This window comes from Phyllobates terribilis, unplaced genomic scaffold, assembly GCF_046119375.1.
Source record: "Phyllobates terribilis strain yellow unplaced genomic scaffold, ASM4611937v1 Scaffold_2__4_contigs__length_985480577, whole genome shotgun sequence".
Lineage (NCBI taxonomy): Eukaryota > Metazoa > Chordata > Amphibia > Anura > Dendrobatidae > Phyllobates > Phyllobates terribilis.
In genome coordinates, this window is record NW_027362762.1 from 221,175,020 (window position 1) to 221,202,244 (window position 27,225).

Sequence of the window (27,225 nt, forward strand, 5' to 3'; positions counted from 1 at the left end):
AAGTCAAATGTGTCTTTGTTGAGTTGTGGCTGGGCCAGATGGAAAAGATGGGAAAGGTTAACAAGTTCATCAGAAAGGATGTCAGCTCGAAGTTAAAATGTATAACTGCCCTGTAATCACTTATATGTTTTGCATGACTGGTATCTACCACTATATGGTCACCATATGGCGGTAATATCAGTGTTGTTATTTGTATAGTGACTTATTTTAAATAACAGCATGGTCATCTGTTGAGGTTCCCTTATACCCACGACTAGAGTATGCCACTGTAGTTGTGAACATAATTACCTGGTTAGGTGCCAACTTAAATGTTTCACCCCTTCTGAGTTGAACCCCTAGCTGCGCTTCTGGCTAGTGTACCACTAGCTTGCATTACGACTGTAGTAAAAGTGGGCGGGATCTGAACGATGGAAAGAGATACTGGAGCATGTTCCTAAACTGTCCCCTTGTGACTCTCAGTTATATTTCATGAACATGGTGTATAGAACACCAAGCTTTCTTTTTAAGATCGAAGTTCGCCCAGATGAGGATTGCCCTAGATGTGGTGCATAGGATGCTCATCTAATGCATATGTTATGGGAATGTAGAAATTTGGGCTCATATTGAAAGAATACCTTGGCTCTAATACAAAGCGTTTTCGAAGTACAGTTTTAGGCAGACCCTAAGATATGTGTTCTGGGATACCTGGGAGAATCAACGGATTTTGAATCCCCGTTGGCTATTGGAGTGTCATGCATACTGTACCAAGCCCGTAAGCTTATTGCATTACATTGGTTGGAGGCCTCTGTAAATTAATGAACTAATAAATAGAATAAATAATAACATATGGTTGGAAAAGGGAGTTTACAGAAAGAGAAAAGAAATTGGGAAATTTAAAAAATATTTGGGGACTTTGGTTAAATGTTCCGGGCCTTCCGTCTGGAGTACTGTTGAGAGATAGGATATGACAGTTACGCTATGTGCACATGATGTGGAAATTCCCGCCAAAATCCGCATGCGTTTTTTCCTCTCCCCAGCAGAGGATATTTTTTATTGGGATTTCAAGTGATATATCAACACAAAGTATTTGTGAAATGTAAAGAAAATTATATGTGGTTTTCTAAATATTTGAAAAATATAAATCTAAAAATTGTGACATTCATTTATATTCAGTCCCCCTGAAAGTCAATACTTTGGAGGACTACCTTTCGCTGGAATTATTGCTGCAAATATTTTGGGATATGTCTCTACCAGCATTGCACATCTAGTGACAAAAAATGTTGCCCATTCTTTGCAAACTAGCTCTAGCTCAGTGAGATTGGATGGAGAACATCAGTGAACAGCTATTTTCAAGTCTTGCCACAGATTCTCAATGGGGTTTAGGTCTGGACTGTGACTGGAGCATTCACACACATGAATATGCTTTGCTTTAAACCATTTCATTGTGGCTCTAGCAGTATGTTTAGGGTCATTGTTCTGCTGGAAGGTGAATCTACGCCCCAGTCTCAAGTCTTTTGCAGCCTCTAGCAAGTTTTCCTCCAGGATTATCCTATATTTAGCTTCTGTCCCTGCTAAAGAAAAGCATCCTCACATCCCCTCATGATGCTGCCACCACCATGTTTGACAGCAGGGATGGTGTTTTCAGGGTTATGAGCAGTGTTAGGTTTTATGCAACACATAGCATTTTGCATTAAATCCAAAAAGGTCTACTTTGGTCTCATCTGACAGAGCACCTTCTTCCACATGTCATGTAGGGAACACAGCTAGAATGTTGAAGAACGTGCTCTGGTCAGATGAGGTGGAAATGTAACTTTTTGGGCTAAATGCAAAAGGCTATGTATGATGGAAAACTAACACTGCACATCAACCTGAAACACCATCCCCACCATCAAACATGGTGGTGGCAGCATTATGCTATGGTGGTGTTTTTCTTCAGCAGGGACAGGAAAGCTGGTCAGAGTTGATGGGAAGATTAAATAGAGGGCAATCCTGGAAGAAAACCTGTTAGAAGCTGCAAAAGACATACTCTAAAAGTCTTGTAGCAGTAATTGCCGCAAAAGGTGGTCATACAAAGTATTGACTCAGGGGGGCTGAATACATTTCACAATTTTCAGATTTATATTTTTTAAAATATTTACAAAACCATGTATCATTTCCTTTACACTTCACAAACACTTACTACTTTGTTTTGGAATGCCACTTAAAATCCCAATAAAATACATTTAAAATGAATCTGTCAGAAGGATTTTACTACCTCATCTGAGAGCAGCATGATGTAGCCAAGAGACCCTGAATCCAACAATGTATCCCTTAGATTACTGGGTGCAGCCGTTCTGACACAATCAGAGCTTTTAGATTTAGCATGAAACAGAGTTGAGAAAACTAACCCCGCCCACACCAGGCTCTGTATATACAATGTATATAGACCCTGAGCTGCTTATCACAGGAGGGGATGGAGTCAAGTACTGCTTTGTCCCAACAATGATAAGCTCCTGGTGCTAAAACAATCATTACAAGTAAACAAAACCTCACGCTTTGACATTGGCATTTAAGTGCAGCAATCCTGCCTGGGCCACATGATAGTAGAGGTCCAAGGTGTTGGCATGGCATCTGGGAGTCCGCTGAATGCCTCCATAATAGCCATGCTGCTGCTCCTGTGAAGCCTGGGCACAAGCTGGGCTTCATAGGAGACCATGGTTTTTGCTATATAATATAATGCTGTGATAATGAGGCATATACAACAAGCAAAAAGATGATTGCACTTGGCATTTTTTTCCCATTTTAGAGTGCATTGTAATGGAAAAATGGATTGTGACTCTAACACCAAATCTGAGACAGAGGTGTGAGTATAGTGAATGACAGCTCAGCCGTCCTATCTCACTGGGTCTGTGGGATCGCATCCTGGTGTCATCTATTCTGGGTGATTACAGGTCTATTTAGCAGTCTGACAATTGTTAGACCATTGCCAATTGTAGGCTTCCTCAAGTGGGGTGTGTGTGTGTTTGTTCTGTGCTCTGAGTTGTATTCTGATCTCCGTTTCCGACCTTGGATTTACCTTTGACCATCTGTTTGACTTACCCCTTTGTCTTGATCCGCTACCTTCCTTATACTCTGACCTCAGACTGTTACCTATGTTTTTTGTCTCTTCCCTTTGTCTATTACGAGCCCCCTTGGTACTGACCCTAGACCTCTTGACTATCCTATCTGGCATCACATGGAGTAGTGACCAGCCTCACAGTGACATTCAAAATTGCAACTCATCCTGAAGAAAAACAAGCCCTGATCCAACTATTTCAATGGAAACTAAAAAAGAAATGGCTCTTGGAAGAGGGGCAGGAAAGAATGAAAGCGTAAAACTGAAAATTGCCTGTAATTGGATAGTGTTTAATAAGCACTAATTTTTGTCTCGAAAGAAAATTTGTATTTAAAGTGCAAATATTAGAGATCTTCGATGGAAGTTCAAAACTATCACAAACCAGACAATAGTGATGCCAACATGTACAACACGTATGCTGAGGTCACTGATTGGCTGCAACAGTCACATGGATGTATGCAAAGTAATCGCTGCAGGCAAGTCAGCAAATGACAGCGGGGATAATCAGAGCAGCAGGGATTGAACAGGTGAGTATTGGGTTATTTACTATTTTAACACATTTCCTATTCATAGTTTATTTTTTTAAATCCCTACAATCAGTAGTTGCTATCATGAGTTGTAATCAATGAGTCAATAGTATATTATTCTCATGTTTTGTGATAATCTTGTATTCCATATCCCAAAATAACCTAAGACATAATGTGGCACCCCAGGGGTCTGGTTTCCACAGTAATAGCAGTATTACGTCTGTGAGCAGGTGGGAGGTCTCCTGGGCAGGAATCCTAAGCATGCCACACCTCCTGCTCAGTCCTGGGAGGGGAAGAACTTCCCCTACATAAACTGGGGCTGAGGCAGGGTTAGGGAGAGGAGTTCCAGACAGAGACGGAGTCTGGTCTGGACACGCAGAAACAGGGACAGATAGACATCAGGAGCTCTGTAGGAGCCAAGGAGAAGCGCCAGGGGCTGGAGCTGTGCAGAGCTCGCCCTGGGAGAAGGTACTAAAACCGGACACAGGAGTCCGAGGCTGTGGGGACTAAGATATACCCAGCAGCAGAATCCATCCGGCAGGGGATTCCAGGTCCTCTGGCCATAAAAGCCCGGAGGCTCAGTCACAACGAAGGGACCAGCACCGCCATCCCGGAGCGGAGGCTAACAGGAGGCCCCAGGTCACCAGCCATACGGGTGAGCACCACACGGTATACCCAGGGACGTGGGCTACTTGTAACCGCCGAAAGCAGGGTAGCCAGGAAGGGTACTGACTAATGGGAAGGCCTACAACTCCACCTGGCCAGGGGAACTCCGGCTTACTCGCAGACTAACCAGGCCCCAACTACTAGCCAGTACTCCCGGGGGAATTTGCCTTGTACCATCAGTAAAGGCCCTGAACTGTACCCTCGCGTTTCCGTGCTTCCTTGTCGCACCGTTAGTGCTGGGACATCCACACCATCACTCCCAACATCACCCACATCCGCTGCCCTGAGGCCATACCTCTCCCGTTGGGGGTTATATCAACATTGCTGCACACCTATACCACCGGCCTCAGCGGTCTGCCCTGCAGCGGCGGTTTCATAACCGCATTCAACGGGTGGCGTAGTCGGACACTAATACCATCATACCAATAACTGCCACTTAGTTTGACCACCCTGGGCGCGGACCGGGTCACCGCCACACGAAGACTACTACCCCCATCGGATCCGGGTATCCCCCGCGCGCACGCGCGCCGCACTACAGCACTGGCCCAGGGGGTGAGTCAACTCTGGCGTAGTCGGCAGGATTACGTGCCCGCAACCACCGGGCACTGCGTGCCTGAAAAAAGAGACTTTTATACTTACCTGTGGTGAAGTTTCCCGCCGTCCGGAGTCGTTTCCCGCCATCTGGAGCCGATTCCCGCCATCCGACGCCATCTTCTGCCTTCTTCCCGCCATCCGTGGAGTTTTCCCGCCACTGGACGCCATCTTGAGGGCGCCGCGCGGGAAGAAGAGGGGCGTGGACTCCGAAAGCCCGCGAGAACTGAAGCCCCGCCTCACGTCCGGACGTTGCGTAAGGTCCTGGAAGGAGCCCAGCGGACGCCGACGTCACAGGAGCGCGACGGAAGGTCCTCAACCCTGACGATCGACTGCGGAGCCGCGGCCTACGGAAGAGGATCATCGCAAGGTAGGCCACGGTCCACTAGGGGGGAGGAGGATGTCGGATACGGAGGAGAGCTTCACCGCCACAGCCGCCGCCAGCGCCACCGCTGCTGCGGTCATGCCTTTCACCATGCCCTATATCCCGGGGGCAGCCTGGCTACCCCAGTACTCAGGGGAGTCACATACCCTAAATGACTTCAGAGAAAGGCTGGATAGCCTCTTCCAGGTGTATCCCCTCACGGAGGCGCAAAAAGTGAGCATCCTGGTGGCCCAATTAATCGGGGCAGCCCAAAGGGAGGTAAAGTCCTGGCCACCTGGGAGGAAGAGGACTGTCAGAGACATACTAACCCGGCTGAAAGACACATTTGACACCCGCACCTCAGCCGAAATAAAACTAAGATTTTATGGGTGCAAACAACGGGCACATGAGAGTATAAGAGACTATGCTCTAAACCTACAAGAGGCCCTGAGAGCCATTAAGCAGGCAGACCCTGACAGCGTGGGAAATGAAGATAAGCTGTTGACTGAACAATTCATTGAGGGTCTACTGTGCAATGCCCACCGAACCCAGTTGCGGGCAATGGCCTTACAGGACCCTGACCTGGACTTTGCACAGTTCAAGGACAGAGCCATCCGGGTGCTCCGAGAACCGGCACCAGGTGGCGCTGTGACCCACAGGCGCCCTGCTATCACTTATCACCAGGAGACGGCGCCCTTGTCTGCAGGGCCTGTGGGAGCTGATGCGCAGGCTTTAAACAGTGACCCGGCTACAGACCTGCACCATCAGGTCCAAGAGCTAACTAAAAGCGTTGCCGCGCTAACCCGAACTGTGCAGTCTTTACAGGTTTCTACTGCAGGGAAGATCGAGCTGGCATCCGGACAGGAGGACATCCCGTGGCGCCGACCAAGGAGGACCCCACCGGCCAGAGGAAGACCCAGCGATCGATACAACGAGGACGGAAGACCTATTTGCCGCCGCTGCAATCAACCCGGACATGTGGCAAGGTACTGTCATTTAAACGGGCACAACCTGGGGTAGAGGGCCAACCCCCAGGCATAAGACCATCAGGCCCATCAAACTGGCGTGATAAATACGTAGGGGGACGTCCAATCTTGCCTGTGGTACTGGATGGCATTCCTATGAGTGCCCTACTAGACACTGGGTCACAGGTCACCACCATCCCGTACGTGCTCTTCAAGCAGTACTGGAATGATTCGGACATAACCCGCTACCCAGACGACGACCTGAGTATCATCGCCAGCAATGGTCAGCCCGTGCCGCAGGTGGGATTCAAGGAGGTGACCATTAAAATCGGTAAAGTCGAACTGGCGGCACAAGGACTGATTATAGTGGACATAGACCGTCATGAGAGTCACCCTAGAATCACCCTGGGAACCAATGTAATTGAAAATTGTCTTGCAGAGGTGATTCTCATTTTACAGCAGGTTGCCAAGAACGCCAGTTCCGGCCAGCAGCGTGTGCTCCAAAAAGAGATCCGGGCACTGATGAAGCGGCAACAGGTGGAACTATCTGGTGGTGAGATAGGTAGCGTGAGAATGTGTGACCTGTTCCCTATTGCCATGCCCCCAAAAAGTGAGATGATGATTTGGTGCCGGGCAGCTATTGGTCTAAGAGGTAGAGACTACCAAGCAATGGTAGAACCCGTCTACTCGGACAGTAGGCCCACCATTTTGACAGCACGGGGGGTGGTCGATGTACGCCATGGGAGGGTGCCCGTTCGCATCATAAATATCGGTGAGAGAGAAGTACACCTGCCCCGGTATGCCACGCTAGCTAAATTGTTCACCATAAACCAGAATTATGTACAGGCCGTGGAACCCTTGCCTCCATCTCAACCAGAGGAAGGTAACGGCTCTAAGAAACCAGTGGAGGACTGGTGTCAGCAACTACATCTGGGTACTGACTCCACTCCCTCACACCAGAAACAAGGAGTCTATCGGGTGGTTCAAGAGTACGAGAGAGTGTTTAGTAAACACCCGTTAGACTTCGGGCGAGTAAAGGGGGTAGAACACCACATCCCCACGGGAGACCATCCTCCCATAAAGGAGAGATACCGACCCGTACCCCCTGCACACTACCAACACGCCAAGGGGATGCTTAGAGACATGAAGGAGGCTGGGGTAATCAGGGACAGCTGTAGCCCCTGGGCAGCTCCACTAGTCTTAGTGAAAAAGAAGGACAACACTATGAGAATGTGTGTAGACTACAGGAAGGTCAACCGTATCACACACAAAGATGCGTACCCGTTACCAAGGATAGAAGAGTCCTTAGCTGCATTAAAATCTGCTAACTTCTTCTCTACTTTGGATCTCACTAGCGGGTACTGGCAGGTTCCTGTAGCAGAGGCAGACCGAGAGAAGACCGCATTCACCACCCCGATGGGTCTCAGCAAATTTAACTGTATGCCGTTCGGGCTCTGCAACGCACCAGGAACCTTCCAACGGTTGATGGAATGCTGTCTGGGACACCGGAACTTCGAGACGGTCCTGTTATACCTGGACGATGTCATCGTCTATTCCAAGACCTACGAGGACCACCTGAAACACCTGGCAGAAGTGTTCGAAGCTCTGGCAAACTACGGCCTAAAGGTGAAACCCTCCAAGTGTCACCTCCTGAAACCAAAGGTGCAATACCTGGGACACGTGGTGAGTGCTGACGGAGTGGCTCCTGACCCTGATAAGATCACCGTGATTAAGGACTGGCCAAGACCCTCCAGCATAAAGGAAGTGCGGCAGTTCCTCGGGTTGGTAGGCTACTACCGAAGATTCATTCCCGGTTTCACCAAAATGGCAGCCCCTATGCAGGACCTCCTGATAGGTCAATCTCGAAAAGCCAAAAACCAGAAGCCGCCCTTCAGGTGGGAAAAGCTGGAAGAGGAGTCCTTTTGCCAGCTGAAGATGGCCCTCACGGGGGATGAAATCCTGGCATATCCAGACTACAGCCAGCCCTTTATCCTCCACATGGACGCAAGTAACATCGGGCTAGGAGCCGTGCTGTCCCAGATCCAGCAAGGAAAAGAACGAGTAATCGCTTACGCTAGCCGAAAGCTACGACCCACTGAGAGGAACCCTGAGAATTATAGCTCATTCAAGCTGGAGTTCCTGGCAGTAGTGTGGGCAGTGACCGAACGTTTCAAGCATTACCTTGCCTCCTCCAAATTCATCGTGTACACGGATAACAACCCGTTGACACACCTGGACACTGCAAGGCTCGGTGCTCTGGAACAGAGATGGATGGCTCGCCTGTCCAACTTTGAATTCACCATAAAATACCGGGCAGGACGCTCAAATGCCAACGCGGATGCCCTGTCTAGAATGCCGAACTTACCGGACGTAGGGGAAGATCCAGAAGATCTGGAAGAAGTTGAGCTCCCTGCGTTCCACCGTCATGGGATTACCCTGTATTCCCACCGTGTGAAGGACAGGCGCTCCGCGACGTTCAATCCCTTGCCCCACTACAACTGGGCGGAGACGCAAGACAGTGATCCTGCAGTCCGTCTGGTGAAGGAAATGCTGACCCAAGCCGATGCCAGTCTGGACCCAGACGCCCCAGAAGAGACTAAGCAACTGTGGAAGGAGAAAAGTAGGCTGTTCCTCTACAGGGAGAAGTTGTGCCGGAGAATGGTTAACTCTCGAACACATGAGTTGACCTGGCAGGTAGTGGTCCCCAGACGAGACGCGGCTATGATTCTGGAGGCGTACCACAACGGAGCAGGACATTTCGGGTGGAAGAAGCTGGAGTTCTTATTGCGTGAGCGGTTCTACTGGGTAGGCATGAGAGGAGCCATCGAGAGGTGGTGCAGAGACTGTGGACCGTGCCACCTAAGAAGGAAGGACCGTGCCAGCCAGAAGACTCCCTTGCAGCCCATCATCACCCGACAGCCACTGGAACTGGTAGCCCTGGACCATGTGAAACTGGCTCCAAGCAGATCTGGGTATGTCTACGCCCTCACAATCGTAGATCATTACTCCCGGTTCCTGGTGGTGGTCCCGGTCAAGGACTTAACGGCTCAAACAGCAGCTAGAGCCTTCCAGCAGCACTTCTGCCGTCCACACGGGTACCCGGACCAAGTGCTGACAGACCAAGGGCCAGCCTTCGAAGCGGAAGTCTTCCAGGAGTTCTGCAACCTGTATGGCTGCACGAAGATAAGAACAACGCCCTATCACCCACAAACTAATGGACTCTGCGAGAAGATGAACCAGGTGGTGATAGACCTCCTGAAAACATTGCCCCTGGAAGAACGCAGTATGTGGCCTGAGAAGCTGCCTGATCTGGTGGACCTATACAACCACATCCCTGTAGGTTCTACCAACTGTACCCCGGCTTACCTAATGAGAGCGAGACCTGGTAAGCTGCCTATCGATCTGGATATGGGAGTCCTGACGCCCAAGGACACCTCGCCAGAGGCAGACTGGGATACAGGACGGCAGCAGCAGTATCGGAAAGTGCAGGAGAGCGTGGAGCGAAGTCTGTCTCAAGCTAGAGAAAGGCAAGAGAGGGCTTATAATCAGTATGCTCCCGCTGTTCCCCTGGTACCTGGAGAGCAGGTCTTGAAGAGGAAAAGACGGCTCCACAAGTTGGACGACCAGTGGGAGAAGGACCCGTACACCGTACTGCCATCAAGCCATGAGAGCCCAAAGATTTGCGTGATCAGTAAGGATGGAGGAGAAACCACAGCCGTTGTCTCCAGAGACCACCTGAAGAAGTGTCCCGAGCAGCTGCAAAACCCTGAAGAAGAAGATCAAGAAAACCCTCGACCCGCAGAGGAAAGGGAAGAAATGATCAGGACTGTACTCGGAGGCTTCCCCCGGTCTTGGACACAAGTAAACGGTGCTGTCGTGGTACCCGTCCTCACCTTTCTCCAGCCAGCCCCGCAAGTGCCTACAGAGGAACCAGTAGAGCTGGAAGAGCAGCCGGCCCAAGAGGCAGAAGAGTCCACACCAGCAGTACAGGAGGATCAACCCTCTGCTAGTAGTGAGCCTGCCGTGCCCCTAGTGAGCCAAAGAGTGCGCAGAAAGCTGCCCAGTCTGCCCATAACACCTCCTACACCCTGTAGTGCAGGACCAGTTAGTGAGCTCCGTAGGTCCACTAGGGTTACCAGAGGCCAGTTGCCCGTACGTTGGAGAATCTAAGTTGGCTAGTTGCTTTAACTATTTTATGTTTACCTGTTTTTGTTGTAGCCGTTGCTAATTATGTTTTTCAGTTACAGATTTCTTTATATGGACTGACAGGTTATGGACAGTGAGTAACCGGAACTCTGTTGTAAATATGTTTGGAGCGTAACCCAGGAATGGACTAAAGACTGTTGAAGACTCGGGGCAGGACAGACCCCTACCTGGTTACGGCTCCCTGTTCTTTGGTGAAATGGACACCCTTATTGCTTCCCGGTTACGGACACGCCGTGACCATCTCATGTATTTAATTGTTATTGTTTTTCCCGTGTTATGTTTTAAAAAAAAAAAAAAAAAATATGTTTAGTCCGGGAGTACTAAATTTCACTAGGGGGGAATGTGGCACCCCAGGGGTCTGGTTTCCACAGTAATAGCAGTATTACGTCTGTGAGCAGGTGGGAGGTCTCCTGGGCAGGAATCCTAAGCATGCCACACCTCCTGCTCAGTCCTGGGAGGGGAAGAACTTCCTCTACATAAACTGGGGCTGAGGCAGGGTTAGGGAGAGGAGTTCCAGACAGAGACGGAGTCTGGTCTGGACACGCAGAAACAGGGACAGATAGACATCAGGAGCTCTGTAGGAGCCAAGGAGAAGCGCCAGGGGCTGGAGCTGTGCAGAGCTCGCCCTGGGAGAAGGTACTAAAACCGGACACAGGAGTCCGAGGCTGTGGGGACTAAGATATACCCAGCAGCAGAATCCATCCGGCAGGGGATTCCAGGTCCTCTGGCCATAAAAGCCCGGAGGCTCAGTCACAACGAAGGGACCAGCACCGCCATCCCGGAGCGGAGGCTAACAGGAGGCCCCAGGTCACCAGCCATACGGGTGAGCACCACACGGTATACCCAGGGACGTGGGCTACTTGTAACCGCCGAAAGCAGGGTAGCCAGGAAGGGTACAGACTAACGGGAAGGCCTACAACTCCACCTGGCCAGGGGAACTCCGGCTTACTCGCAGACTAACCAGGCCCCAACTACTAGCCAGTACTCCCGGGGGAATTTGCCTTGTACCATCAGTAAAGGCCCTGAACTGTACCCTCGCGTTTCCGTGCTTCCTTGTCGCACCGTTAGTGCTGGGACATCCACACCATCACTCCCAACATCACCCACATCCGCTGCCCTGAGGCCATACCTCTCCCGTTGGGGGTTATATCAACATTGCTGCACACCTATACCACCGGCCTCAGCGGTCTGCCCTGCAGCGGCGGTTTCATAACCGCATTCAACGGGTGGCGTAGTCGGACACTAATACCATCATACCAATAACTGCCACTTAGTTTGACCACCCTGGGCGCGGACCGGGTCACCGCCACACGAAGACTACTACCCCCATCGGATCCGGCTTCGGGTATCCCCCGCGCGCAAGCGCGCCGCACTACAGCACTGGCCCAGGGGGTGAGTCAATAGCAGATAGAAATATATGGATCGTATTAGTACAGGTAGCCAGGTAATGGATGGCTTACATGGTATGGGTTCTCCGGGTTGAAATCTTGCACTCTCTCAGAGGATGGTCGGGTTTCATTGACTTGTTGGGCACGACGGTTTCCTTGACGCCTGGTGTTGACCTCTTCTGCTGCAGCCTCAAACTGGTCCAGATTTAGGTTCTGAGATTGCCTGACTTTCCTTCTAACATCCCTTTTACCCCGTGGATTTTCTAGACACATGGAAATACAAAGTAAATTTAATAGTATTTAACAATACATACGTCTTCTATATCATTTGGGTGAAATACTTCATACATCCTGCAGGTCTGGAGCCAAATTGTCATATAACTGAGCTGAAAAGATTATTACATTGGATGTTGATGGAAGTAATAAGTGTTCATAAGGTGACCGTGAAAGGATAATGGTGTCATCACTATCTGAATTCACTAATCAGATCGGGAACAGTTTAGCAGCCTCGCTGGGCCTGCTATGTATGACACAGTCACTATTACAATTTGGAATGACAGTTAATTATACATTATAGCACTTCTCCTGGTGAAGTAAACATCAAAGGTTAACTTCTAGAATGTTAATCCGCACAGCAGCTGATAGAATAGTCACAGTCTTGTTTCTAGGATTAGCAACTGACACTGCAGGTCTCTGCAGCAAAGCTCTTCTTCCCAGGAGACACTATAATGAGGTGGGATAGAAAACATTTGTGGAAATTAAAATGCATCCTTTGGTTTCTTGGTTTCATTTCACAGATAAAGTAGTCATATTTTAAAGCAACTAGCTCAAATAAATTTAGTGATCAAAGATCTTCCTTCAAACCACATCTCTCTATCTATCTATAAAGTGATCGCGGGCAGTAGCCATGACCGAGCTGCTGCTCCATATTGTGCCGGCCCCAATGTACTATCATGTGTGGGGTGGATCACAGTCACTTGTAGGCAGCAGGCCATTGCTTTCTCCAGGCCTCCATCTTCCGGAGCTGCCACACCTCTCTTAGGGGACATGCAGATCGTTTCAACAAGCAGAAGTTTACTGGACAGTTCAAGTTCATCAAATTGTAACACGCAGTATTGGGCACAACTGTCACGGGTGTGTCAGAGGTGACAGACAGTCGCCCTGCAGTTGGTTGCAGGAGAGCTCTACGTTTGGCATTACAGACATCTTCTTACAGGCTGGCTGTCTCTAGGACCTAGTGGCTACCTCCCTCTGGCTAATTGGCTCCCTTGCCTGGGTGTATAAATACCTGGTGTGTCTGAGAGAGAGGTGCCGGCGATATTCACTACTACTTGTGAGGCTTTAGCAAGAGCAGTACTTCTTCCTCTCTGGAGCTTGAGACCGTGTGCGCATATGTTTGGAGTCATCTAAAGCTAAGCTATTCCCCACTGTTTGTCTACCCTTGTTATCTATAGAGTTTAGTGGAGATTGACTAGTGCTCATCTCCTTCCTACCCTAGCCTTAGCCATATACCAGGGAAAGTCAGGCGAGGCATGCATGCAGCGATTGGTGAAGAGCCAATATAGGGACAGTAGTTGATACAGGGTGACACTAAACCCAAATAGGAGGTCTCTACTCTCCACTTTCCCTAGTGTCTGGGCTCCCTTTCCCTCTTGCCTCTGTGTTGCACTAAGTCTTTCCCACTCCTTGCGTGACAACAACACTTCTTATTCCTTGTTTCCTTAGTACAGCACGTCCTCAGCATCGCAATGCATTCCTCCTAGACTATCCCTACGTTCACTGGCTCTCTCAGCCACTGAGATCTCTCGTCCATGCCCACAGTCCATCTGGGATTTTTTGCCTTCTCTTCTCGCGGTTCAACGTCCATTGTCCCTTGTACGCCAGAGGATAAGGCACTCTCTATTGTACCCATACCGAGCCATTCTCCGGAAGTTGCAGGAATTCCCACAAGGGATTCTAGTAAGGCCTCCCACTACCATGAGCGATAGCTGCTTGCCCACTGCAACTTGAACGTGACCTTGCCCACTATACTTACCTATCTGACTATCAGGAAGTGCCTGCTTTTCACTAGCACTGTTCTGCTCCCACTTTGGGCTAGTCCCAGAAATTAACTGTATCTTATCCTATACCTTCAGTTAGCTACAGTTACTTATGCTGTTCGCTACCATATCATAGTCTATTCACAATATTCACTAAAACCGCAATACTTAGTTCACATTTCACATAACACATTTTATGTAAAACACATGACATTATATACATGACGTGATTGGTGTCTTCAGGGGTAGGAACTGTCTATCTATCTATCCATCTATCTCTCTATCTAACTAATCTATCTGTATATAAGAATACAGCAGCACTCTGTATACATTGAATATGTGAAATTTAAACTCCATCCCTGCTATATAGAATATACTTACAAAATACAGGTACTTAGTGCATAAATTAGCCAATTCATGAGAACCCACCAGCCAAGACAAAACATACCTTTCTTTGATGGGACCATAGTCGGATTATAATGAGGGCAATCTGGGCTACCGCCCGGAGCCCCGGGCCTCCAGGGGACCCGGGGCTCCGGGGTGTCTATGGCCAGATTGCCCTCATTATATGTGCGGCGCCGTGGCACATACCGGCAGACAGTGGCAGGGGGGCCCCCGGACCGCTCCCCCAGCAGCGGCGCACGGCTGATACTTCTTCTTCGGCCGGGCCAGCACTGCAGCTGTTAACTTCCCTGTGCTGGCCCGGCCGCGTCACTGCTAGGAGACACGGCCCTGTGCGCGGCCGTGTCTGCTAGTGTGACGTCACGCAGTGCGCGCCCGGCCTGCACTGCTGCACCGGAGAGGATCAGGAGGACTGGAGCATTGAGATGGTGAGTGTGTGTGAGAGTGTGTGTGTGAGAGTGTGTGTGTGTGTGTGATTGAGTGTATGTGTGTGCAGGCAGATATCATTGTGTGATGTCTGTTTATATGTATTTTTGTGTTTCAAATGTGTTTATGCGTGTATGCATATGTCTGTATATGTTTGTGTGTGCGTGACTGCGTGCGGCCTCCTGCTGTCTCTCGGGGGGGGGGGGCACCGTGCAGCCTCCCGCTGTGTATAGATGGCACCGTGTGGCCTCCCGATGTGTATAGATGGCACCGTGCGGCCTCCTGCTGTGCATAGATGGCTACATGCGGCCTCCCGCTGTGCATAGATGGCACAGTGTGGCCTCCCGCTGTGTATAGATGGCTACGTGCGGCCTCCCGCTGTGTATAGATGGCACCGTGCGGCCTCACGCTGTGTATAGATGGCTACGTGCGGCCTCCCGCTGTGTATAGATGGCTACGTGCGGCCTTCTGCTGTGTATAGATGGCTACGTGCTGCCTCCCGCTGTATACAGATGGCTACATGCGGCCTCCCGCTGTGTATAGGTGGCTACGTGCGGCCTCCCTCTGTGTATAGATGGCACCGTGCGGCCTCCTGTTGTGTATAGATGGCTACGTGCGGCCTCCCGCTGTGTATAGATGGCTACGTGCGGCCTCCCGCTGTGTATAGATGGCTACGTGCAGCCTCCTGCTGTGCATAGATGGCTATGTGCGGCCTCCCGCTGTGTATAGATGGCTACATGTGGCCTCCCGCTGTCTATAGATCGCTACGTGCGGCCTCCTGCTGTGTATAGATGGTGCCGTGCGGCCTCCCGCTGTGTATAGATGGCACCGTGCGGCCTCCCGCCGTGTATAGATGGCTACGTGTGCTCAATATTGAGTCATACAATTAATGTAAGGCTATGTGCCCATGATGCAGAAATGCTCCGGATTTTTTTTGAGCGTTTCTGCATCTCCCTGGCAGAAAAAATGCATGCGGATTGCAAATTCGGATTGCACATGCGGATTGTACATGCGGATTGTACATGCGGATTGTACATGCGTTTTTCCTGCCAGGGACAAGCGGATGTGAAGCGTTTTTCACATGCATTTCTGCATGCGAGTGGACAAGCGCTTTCCAAGCGATTTTAGCATCACTTGGAAAGTGCTTGACAACTTGGTCACACTACAGTGGTGGCCAAAAGTATTGGCACCCCTGCAATTCTGTCTGATAATACTCAGTTTCTTCCTGAAAATGATTGCAATCACAAATTCTTTGGTATTATTATCTTCATTTAATTTGCTTGCAAGGAAAAAACACAAAAGAGAATGAAGCAAAAATCAAATCATTGATCATTTCACACAAAACTCCAAAAATGGGCCAGACAAAAGTATTGGCACCCTCAGCCTAATACTTGGTTGCACAATCTTTAGCCAAAATAACTGCGAACAACCGCTTCCGGTAACCATCAATGAGTTTCTTACAATGCTCTGCTGGAACTGTAGACCATTCTTCTTTGGCAAACTGCTCCAGGTCCCTGATATTTGAAGGGTGCCTTCTCCAAACTGCCATTTTGAGATCTCTCCACAGGTGTTCTATGGGATTCAGGTCTGGACTCATTGCTGGCCACCTTAGAAGTCTCCAGTGCTTTCTCTCAAACCATTTTATAGTGCTTTTGGAAGTGTGTTTTGGGTCATTGTCCTGCTGGAAGACCCATGACCTCTGAGGGAGACCCAGCTTTCTCACACTGGGCCCTACATTATGCTGCAAAATTTGTTGGTAGTCTTCAGACTTCATAATGCCATGCACACGGTCAAGCAGTCCAGTGCCAGAGGCAGCAAAGCAACCCCAAAACATCAGGGAACCTCCGCCATGTTTGACTGTAGGGACCGTGTTCTTTTCTTTGAATGCCTCTTTTTTTTCCTGTACGCTCTATGTTGATGCTTTTTGCCAAAAAGCTCTACTTTTGTCTCATCTGACCAGAGAACATTCTTCCAAAACGTTTTAGGCTTTCTCAGGTAAGTTTTGGCAAACTCCAGCCTGGCTTTTTTATGTCTCGGGGTAAGAAGTGGGGTCTTCCTGGGTATCCTACCATACAGTCCCTTTTCATTCAGACACCGACGGATAGTATGGGTTGACACTGTTGAACCCTCGGACTGCAGGGCAGCTTGAACTTGTTTGGATGTTAGTCGAGGTTCTTTATCCACCATCCGCACAATCTTGCGTTGAAATCTCTCGTCAATTTTTCTTTTCCGTCCACATCTAGGGAGGTTAGCCACAGTGCCATGGGCTTTATTCTTCTTGATGACACTGCGCACGGAAGACACAGGAACATTCAGGTCTTTGGAGATGGACTTGTAGCCTTGAGATTGCTCATGCTTCCTCACAATTTGGTTTCTCAAGTCCTCAGACAGTTCTTTGGTCTTCTTTCTTTTCTCCATGCTCAATGTGGTACACACAAGGACACAGGACAGAGGTTGAGTCAACTTTAATCCATGTTAACTGGCTGCAAGTGTGATTTAGTTATTGACAACACCTGTTAGGTGCCGCAGGTAAGTTACAGGTGCTGTTAATTACACGAATTAGAGAAGCATCACATGATTTTTCAAACAGTGCCAATACTTTTGTCCACCCCATTTTTTAGGTTTGGTGTAGAATTGTATCCAATTTGGCTTTAGGACAATTCTTTTTGTGTTTTTTAATTGAAGACAAATTAAATAAAGATAAAGATACCAAAGAATTTGTGATTGCAATCATTTTCAGGAAGAAACTGAGTATTATCTGACAGAATTGCAGGCGTGCCAATACTTTTGGCCACCACTGTATATAAATCCATGCAACCAGCATGGATTTATATAGTGTGACCGTAAAAGAATGGTAAAAAAGAAAAAATAAATATATAATTACCTTCTGATGGCCTGCCGACGTCAGCGGTCGCGTGACCCGTCACATGACTAAATGACGTCACGGCAGGTCTTTTTCAGACCATCGCGAGCTGCCGGCAAGCCAGGACGCATCGGATAAAGACACTGGGGGCCATCAGAAGGTAAGTATAATATTTATTTTTTATTTTATTCTTTTTTTCACAGGTTCTATGGAACCCGGGTCCGGAGGAGAGTCTCCTGTCCTCCACACCCGGGTACCATCTGCACATTGAAACGCATGGAATCCGCATGTGCAGATGCAGTGATGCGGATTCCATGCGTTCCAATGCAAGTCAATGGCGGCGAAAACACCTCGCTTCTGCAAAATAATTGGTAATGCTGCGGATTTTTCCGCAATGATAATCCGCAGCGGAAATTTCCGCAGCATGTGCACATGCGGATTATCATTGGGGAACATGGCAGACCTTCTACCAAGCGTTTTTTAAGCGTTTCTGCAGCGGAATTGCCGCTGCGGAAACACTTAAAAAACGCATAGTGGGCACACAGCCTAAAAAAAATTACTATAATTAATATTGTGCCAAATTAATTTCACGTGAACTATCACATGATCTATCACAGGTGATCATGTGACATGTGATACATCAGGTGTGTGTGTGTGTGTGTGGGGGACCCGCGCCTTCTAAACGGCCCGGGGCCCTTGCTACTCTTAATCCACCCCTGGATGGGACCCTAAACCGAATATTTATCAAACATGCCTCTCCTGGGCTAAAAGCTTCCAAATGTAAAGAGCAGGTAGGATCCAGCTCTAATTAAAAATTTTGATTGATGGGAGGGGGAGTGCTCAGCCAACTATGGAGGCATTTGTGATGTACCTTCATTGTATAAGTGTGCTGTATAATCTTCCTTACAAAAAAAAAATACATTTTATACATGTCAAATGATAATGACAAGATTCCTGTTCAATAAATACGGCCTCATATTTTATTAAAATTGGATATTTGGAAGGTGCTCATGGGGACTGAGATTACTCCACTGCAGCGTCAGTACACAATTAGCACAATAATAGGAAAATAACTCTGCAAGAAATTGCATCTGTTTATTAAGCCAGTAAATGTGGTCAGTGACCCGGCACTGGCCATGTTTGACACACAGTGATCTTCTAGCATGATGAAGAAAACTCTAGGTACCATAGCAAGACCTTATAGGAAGTCAACTGAACCCATGTAATGCCCTATGTGTACTGCTAGACTTTAGTGATCTACAGTGAGCCTATGGCAGCAAATACCTGTAAAAAGTACAGCGCCAGATGTAATTTTAATAATTCTAATAATTATTTCACTTTAAAGAAGCCCTCCTATGAAGTTTTTTCTTTCATTAAACCTGTGTGTGTACATGTAGTGTAGTGTGAGTGTGTTAATATACTCACCTTCCACTGCTCTCTCCGGTATCCAGCACCATTCGACTCCTCTTCTTAGTGCTGTCACCACTCTTCAGACTATCCAGCTCACTGTATGTGTAAGGGTGGTGGACAATGGCTGTGGCGTTCCTACCCCTGAAGACACCAATCACGTTGCAACATGTATAGTGTCGTGCGTCTTTGGTATATACCGTGTTGTATTGTTTTGTGATGTGGTCATGTATAGTATTATAAGTAATATAAGATAAGCAATGTTAGTAACGTACAGTGTAGGATAAGATAGTGACGTCAGGGTAACACAGAATAGATTTAAGAGTTGAGACTAGCCCATAGTGGGAATGGCAATGTGGGAAGACAGTGAGGCAACTTCCTGATAGTTAGGCAGATAGGGTTTGGAGAATGAAGTGTGCAGTGCTGCCATGGGGTGATCTACACTAAAAGGGGACCTAGGGACAGAAATAGCGAGATCCTGAAGTAACCAACGTGACAGAGAGGCCTTCTGGAAAAGGGTCCTTAGATCGGACCCAGAGTCATGAACCTGAGCTTGCAAACGCCGAAGGTAATGGGCCTAAACAGGACTGAGTTTGTGGGACTGGTTGGGGTCCGAGAGGTAGATCCACATCACCCTTAGTGGAAGAAAGAGAGGCTTGCTGATCAGGACTGTGACACAGAAGCTGGGTTGTGACGAAGTAGGGTGAAACAGTGTGCTGACCGGCCTTGGAGTAGACTAAGAGGAAACATACTGTATAGTGAAAATGCTTTGTACTGCAAAGGAAACATCCATAAGACTTTGTACCTGCTATCCATTGTACTTAGCCCTTACTGTTCAGTAATGACTGTGTTTTTGAACAGGAATCTCCTTTATTGAACTGTGGAATCCTTGGTCCTGACCAGCCAACACCTGGGCTACAGACGGCCTGTATGGGCACAAAGCCTTTGCAACACGAGTACAGACACTCAGCCAGGACTCACACTTTCATGTAGCACGCCGGGGCGTAAAAGGAGGAGACAAGTACGTCACTCGCGGCTACTGCCCTGCACCACGCTACATATACTCTATGCGTGACCCGGAAGACTCTTTTACAATGTAAGCCTATGGAGTCTCGTTCTGAAGCTCTATAGACTTACATTGTAAACCCCACTTCCAGGCCATGCAGAGCACAGTATGACTCGGAGAGTCTGTAGAGTGGTGACGTCACTGAGAGAAGGAGTGGAATGGTGCTGGATACTGGAGAAGATGGCGGTAGTTGAGTATAACACAAACGCTACGCTACATACACATATACACAGATTTAGTGAAAAAACTTAATGTGAGTGCCTCTTTAAATGGAAACTTGTTAGTTGCTGCAGTTCAATGAAATGGTTGAATATCCAGATGTGTTCTAGTCTGACCTGTTTCCTGTGCCCCTTATAGTAAGTGAACTCTCATCCTACTAGCTATGTTAATATTTTCCTGTTGAGTTTTTAATACAATCAATACTTAAGATACTTGCAGAAGTAGTTTAACTCTGGAAAGCCTCAAAATAGAAAATTCACCTTTGGGATATGTTGGTTGGAGCCAGAAGATGGGAAGATCTGCGCACAGTTCCAGGATTTTTGCGCTCAGGAAGCTGTTATCCTTTACAGGCTGGTCTGCAGCCACCCAGATAAGAGAATTTTCATCAAACTTAGCCGGCATGACTTCATCTTCCTGGCAAGATATAAGACATGTAAACTATAAAGCCCAATATGTATGTGTATATATTGCTTGGAGTTTACTTTACTAGTTTATTATTAATGTGTGATGTAAGTGTTTGTGTGCTGATATTAGTATTTTATCTAATGAGGACTCTGAGGCTCACATTTATCAAAGAGAGCAAAGGGTTTTATTTCTTATCTTCCACTTATGCAAATGGGAATTTAACTAAAGCGTAACACCATTTTTCAAACTAGGTCTTGATTTTTTATCTATAAATTAAAACTAACATACTTTAAAAATGAAATATGAGCTGGTAGAATATAGGCCAAGTGAGTCTCTATGTGAAGTATTCAGCGGTGGAAATCCTTGTGGACTAACCTTAACGTGAGTATGCTCTAGATGAGTGTGTGAACCAGTTATTGTGATTTTTCACATGTAAATATACTGCATCAGATGATATATTGCTACTAAGGAACAAAGATGAGCGATTAACCCTTTTTCCTTACCGCCATAAGGTTTTTTGTTGTAACAACACATTTCACATTTCCTTCGTTAGGGCTCATTCAGACTAGATATTCTAGTTGGCCATCAAGAATTCCCACTCAAGAATTCTTGGGAGCAATAACGCCATTTTACGTATCATTCAATGATCATTTGAAAAGAATTACATGCAAGAAAAATAATGCACCAGACATTGCACATTCATAATGGTTGGCTTGACTATTGGAAAAAGTAGAAGAACCCTGTGGTCACATTGTTTTTTTTTCCAGAGAAGTATATTTGATAGCCACCTAGACAGGGCTCCAGAGACAATAGATATTTGTTTCAGACTGAGGTATGACTGTTATAGAGGTGACCCTGCCACCAAAGTGGCTTTACGTATACCAGACATTTTGATGCATTTTTTGCTCCATTTTACTAAATATATGACTTTTACAGTCTCAAAAAAGGTTATAAACAAAAATAAAGTACATTTTTTACTTTGCACAAAATTCATGAACACCCCTCAATAACCACCAATACGACTTAACACTGACCTGTGATATAAGAGACTAGCATCCCCCAACAGGTGATAATCCAGCAGCTGTCAGCAGTACACTATAGCTGACAACTTGCTGCATCAGCCACGATCAGTGTTGGCACCAACCGAGGCCGCTTAACCCCTTAAATACTGCTGTCGATAGTGACTACAGCATTCAGATGGGTAACAGAGTGTGAGGGCTTCCTCTTTAACCCTATTGGCACCCTGAGATCAGAGCTTCATCATATGGTCTTGGTGTTTGCCATGGCAATTCATGACCACATAACGGCCATAAAGTCTTCTAGCTATAGTGGCCTGTTCAGAAGTTAGCAACAATTAAGTGGTAAAAATACATTATTTCATTCTTGTCATGCAACATTGCATTAATTACTGAAAAGCAATTTTGTATATGTTGAGAGGCGCTGTTTTCAAAATAGTATCACTTTTGTGGGTTTTTCAATATATAGGACCCTTAAAGTAATTTCAAAACTGAACAGGACCCTACGTTTTGTAAATTTCCTTTAAAAAATGAAAAATTGCTATATTTTTAAATCTTCCAAAATGTTAACAAAATAAAACAACATTTTACAAATGGTGCTGATGTAAAGCAGACACGAGGGAAATGTTATTTATTAATGTTTTTGTGTGGCGTGATTATCTGTATTAAAGGGATAATCATTCAAAGTTTGAAAATTGCAATTTTTTTAAAATTTTTTGTCACATTTCTGAAAATGTTAGAAATGAACACAAAACATATCAACCTAAATTTACCATTATCAAAGTATAGTGTGTCACGTAAAAACAGTCTCAAAATCAATAAGATATGTTGAAGCACTCCAGAGTTATTACTACGTAAAGTGACACATGTTAGATTTCAAAAATTTGACCCGGTCACTAAGGGGTTAAAGAATGTAGAGCAAAAAAAATATCAACAAATACTATAAAACAAACAAGGAAAGTGACTTTAAAAACCTAAATATGATGAATCCCTTGACTATAAAATGCTCGCTGCCACGTCTGGTCTCTGCTGTTTGACTCCTGATTGATATTTACTCGGGGGGCATTTTATTCTGGACTGAGGAACGAACACTGACAAAGATACAAACAGAAGATCAAGATGTCGCAGGACTCCTGCTCCAGGCAAAACTCTTTTTCATCTCTCCCATTATTATTGTAAAATGTGTGTATACGATTGATCAGTACATGATGCCTTGTGCACCTGCACATAATATAAAATGTTCTTTGTTTTATGTCTACTCATACGTTTGCACAAGATTGACACCAATTTAGTCCAAACTATGATTTTTGTTCCTCATTATGTTGGTATATTCTCTTCTGACATTGGAATGTCTGAATTGGAATCTTTCATTTGTGACAGCGTGTATGCTCTCCCCATGTATGAATGTGTTTCCTCCCATTCTCCAATTTCCTCCCACACTGCAAAGACATACAGAAAGGGAATTCAGATTGTGAGTCCCAATGGGGACAGTGATGATGATGTCTGTAAAGTGCTGCGGAATATGATGGCGCTATATAAGCAAGCATAATAAATAATAGATCCCATGGTATTTATGTATCGCAGTACAGAAAGACCATACAAAGAGTTAACAGTAAATCAGTCAGTGAGCTTGTTATGACTGCAAGGTTTGTAAGCATTATCTGCCCAGAATGATCTTTAAAGCTGTTTTATCACCATATCAAAATTCAACTTTTCTCTGGTTGTAAATTGGTTTAGTATATTGTTCAGGAGAAGAAAGATAAGACTATAAACTCAGTCGTAATCACAAGCTCACTGATGGGTTTACTGTGATGCATAAAGGCAAGATACTTTATGAAACCTTTTAGCACAACTGTTTTTAGCAGAAATACATACATTTAAGAAAAAAATCTCCCTGAAGGCTTCTATATCCTTTTACTTCTCCAGGCTACTCTAGCACTACATGAGGCTTCAGCCACATGTTGACTGCACTTCTTACTATTAACATTAATACATCACAGCAGAGCCACCTAGTGGCAACAGTTAGTTAGTACTGCATTGTTGGGATTAGAAATAAAAAATTAAAAACTTACATTTAAGATTATCGTGAACGAGAATTCCTAGAAAAGTTCATTTTGCGATAATCTTGCAGCGTAAAGAGGCTGCCGATCACTCGTTGAATGAACACTATCCTGGTTCACCCAATGAAATGATCTTTTGTGCTGCATAAATGATTCTCTTTCAGGAACACATCATCAAATGCAACAAGACGAGCTCTGCTGCTAACAATGGCCGCCTATGGGTACTGACCGATCTTTTACAAATTGTTCAGTGCGCATTGCTAAGCACGGTCTGCCTGTGTAAACGACAGCTGATTGGTAAATATACTGAGTGCTTAAAGAAGCCCTGCCATCAAAGGTGTTATCCTAATAATATATTGCAGTCATCATATTATATAGCACTGTGTACTTACAATTGCTCATGTTCCCTTTCTACCCAGTAAATTCTTCTCTTTTCTCTGCTCTATGTAGAAACAGGACGTCTCTTGTCCCTGCATAAATCATCTCCCTCTTCAACTCCTGACCCAACTGCTCCCTTCTCCCCCATCAGGGACTTTTGCAGTGACTCATGACTCATGCAGAGAACATTGACTTCCTGTTTCTAAATAGAAGGATTCAGCTAGTCAGTTTGTAATCACTTGATGCCATTGACTTGATTTAAAAGAGAAGAATTAACTGTGTAGAAAGGCAAAATGAGTAATTTTAAGTACACACTGCTATATAATATGATGACTACAATATATTAAGAGGATGAAAACTTTGATGGGAAGAGGAGTGCTTCTTTAATCTTGTGAATTGGTTAATAAACACTCACCTTAAGAAAACAGTGTACAGGTTTATAAAGGCAAACAGTCAAATCAGTAAGATAAGGCTTAACCCCCCCCCCCTGCGGACACATTTCTAAGAAATCCTTCTACAACCACGGTATTTTATTATTGAGAAAGGGACTTCTTTGGTCCCGTAACGCGTAGATAATCCCACACCTATATATCCAAAAGACTAATTAAAGAGGAATCCTGATTGACCTAATGGATACAAAGTCACAGCACTGTACCAAAGGTTCCTCATTTTTCTTTACTTCTCTTATCTGTCTGCATGGATTTTTGGCCCAGGGAGGATCGAAAACTGGTGGACTCTCCTTCTACCTAAAGCTAACTAAAGTGTTATGGTCTTAGCATAACACAAAAAGATGGATACCGAATAAGACAGGGAGACATGTTATATTACCCTTATATGGCTTCTTTTTTTTCCATTATACTCTGATGTCGATATTAACCTGTCAATATTAACCTATTAACGTTGATGTCAAATTAATATATTAGTATTAATGAGATACATTAAGAGCTTTGCCAAAGGTTGTCACTAGTCAATGAATGCTGAATGCTTGGGGTTCAATGTTGGGACCCTACTGATCACAAGGATGGGTGTCCCGTGTCCCCCATAAAAAGTCATTATTCAAACTACGGGACAGCTGGGGATAGCTAAGCGCTGTCCTTGGTTATCTCTGGCAGTCCCATAGACTCTGAATGGAGCGCCAGTGCGTGCTTTACTGCTGTTCCATCCCAATAGTGGGCTGAGATCCCCCGTTCTTGTGATTATTGGGGGTTCTTTGGATACATAAATAAATGTAATTTAATGAGAAAACCCCTTTTAGGGTAACTGCTTTCCATCTTTATTATGACAAATCATTTCTTAACTGAACAAGCACCATAAATGAGTGTTTTAATTACTCATAGATGGAGCATGTGGAAGAGTGGCCTCTATTCGGAGGTGTGAAAAGCATGCACATTGATTATTTATATCCCACTAACAGAGCTGACGGGCATGAAACTTGTAACACTAGCTAAACACACACGTTACCTTCCCTCACAATGCGGAGGCCATACGTGAAGATCAGCATCCACTGTGCCGCCATCTGCCTGACTGTATTTATGTCATTGTACTGGGGGGATTTGTTATTTCAACTATGAAAGTGACACGAGGTGCAAAAAATTACACTACCTGGAACAATTCAGATATAATTGATGCAGGAACAGAAACTGCACAGTAACACGTTCTGCTTTTATGTAAAAGTTGAAATGAAAAAAGTTCTGTAGCATCCAGTAAAGCAGTATTTCACTTTCTAGCAATGTGAGTCCTTGTTTGTATGCACAGAAAGGCTTGGAATTGCAAAATAATGAACATTAATGAATGAAGGGGTATTACACATATAACATAGAACTAAAATATCATTATGCACAATAAGATCACAGAAGCTAGACGTAAAGGAGTATTCCCATATTTATAGGATATCATCAATTCCTTATGGACAGTACTCCGGGATAGGAAATCCAGTTCTCAATGGTAGGAAGTCCATTAAACAATATTCGGATAAATAACCTTGGCGCTTGTAGCTGCACTTAGAGTGAATTTATTATGCAAAGTAGGATGAGAGTCACATCTCTTTTAAATAACTGTATAAACGTGACACAGAATACTTGAAAATACATTTCAGTCCCATCGAAAACTTGTTCACATTGGTATGATGAATCAGGATAGCACAGACAATCATGAGTGTGGGCAAAAGTGAACTCAGTGCCTGATTCAGAATACTAATGTGAACAAGGTCCAAGAGGATAAAACCTTTGTTCAAGTATTTAAAAGAGATGTGACTCACACTCTACATTCTATAATAAATTCACTCTAAGTGCATCTATAAGTGTCATGGTTATTTATAAAAATATCCATAGGATACACCAAAAATGTGTAGTCGCTGCGGATCCCATTAATAGGACCTGCATCTAATGTAAGGATGATGCTCCAATGTGGCGCTGGCAGTGGAGAGGTCGGAATTCCCATTCATTTGTAGGAGAATTCTGACCCATGATTCATTGTAAGCAGAACACAGCGGGACCCCATGCTCAAGATAGATGTGGATCCCATTAATGGTGAGACTTACTATACACTTTTATAGATGTAGCCTTCCTTAAACTTACACACAAGAAAGATATCATGTGGCAGAAAGTTAAATCTTAACACAGCAAAAGCCATTGAATGTGTATAGTTATAGAAAATGAGACATAACACTTCTAAACATTGGGATATCTTTAAAGGCTACATGTGCAACCTATGGATATTTTATAAGTGCGCTGTTTGAGATGTCAATACCCCTTTTACCCCCTCCTGATATGAGACATACATGTATCATACATGTCAGGGTAAGAGTGGATGGAGTGGATTCAAGGGCTCAGCCTGCTGGTGCCCTTACTAGTAGAAAACACAAGAAAGCTCTGATCACTGCCATTTAACCACTTGGATCTATCTATAAAAACAGAATTTTAGTGGTTGTAACCAGTAGAGGGGTCTCCTTGGCTCCCATCACCCCCCCTTCACTGAAGGCTCCTGTCATCGCCATCTTAGTACCAGATGGTTAATTTCCCCACATACCATAATATAAATGTATTGCAGCGTATAGTGCAAATGATCAAATACACTTAGGTTAAAGTTCTCGATGGTAAAAAAAAAATTTGTGTTAAAAAACCCCCCAAAAAACTACAGCTCACCATGCAAAAATAAGTCCTCAC

General features: G+C 45.7%; 1 protein-coding gene across 1 annotated transcript in view; it reads right to left on the reverse strand.

Moving 5' to 3' along the window:
- CNMD (chondromodulin) overlaps positions 1 to 27,225 on the reverse strand; it is a 112,848-nt gene that overhangs the window by 18,561 nt on the left and 67,062 nt on the right. Inside the window, exons 5-6 of the mRNA XM_073663931.1 lie at positions 20,463 to 20,616; positions 11,853 to 12,043 (exon numbers count right to left, since the gene is read on the reverse strand). Coding sequence (XP_073520032.1) covers positions 11,853 to 12,043; positions 20,463 to 20,616 — 345 coding nt within the window. The remainder of the gene's footprint in view (positions 1 to 11,852; positions 12,044 to 20,462; positions 20,617 to 27,225) is intronic.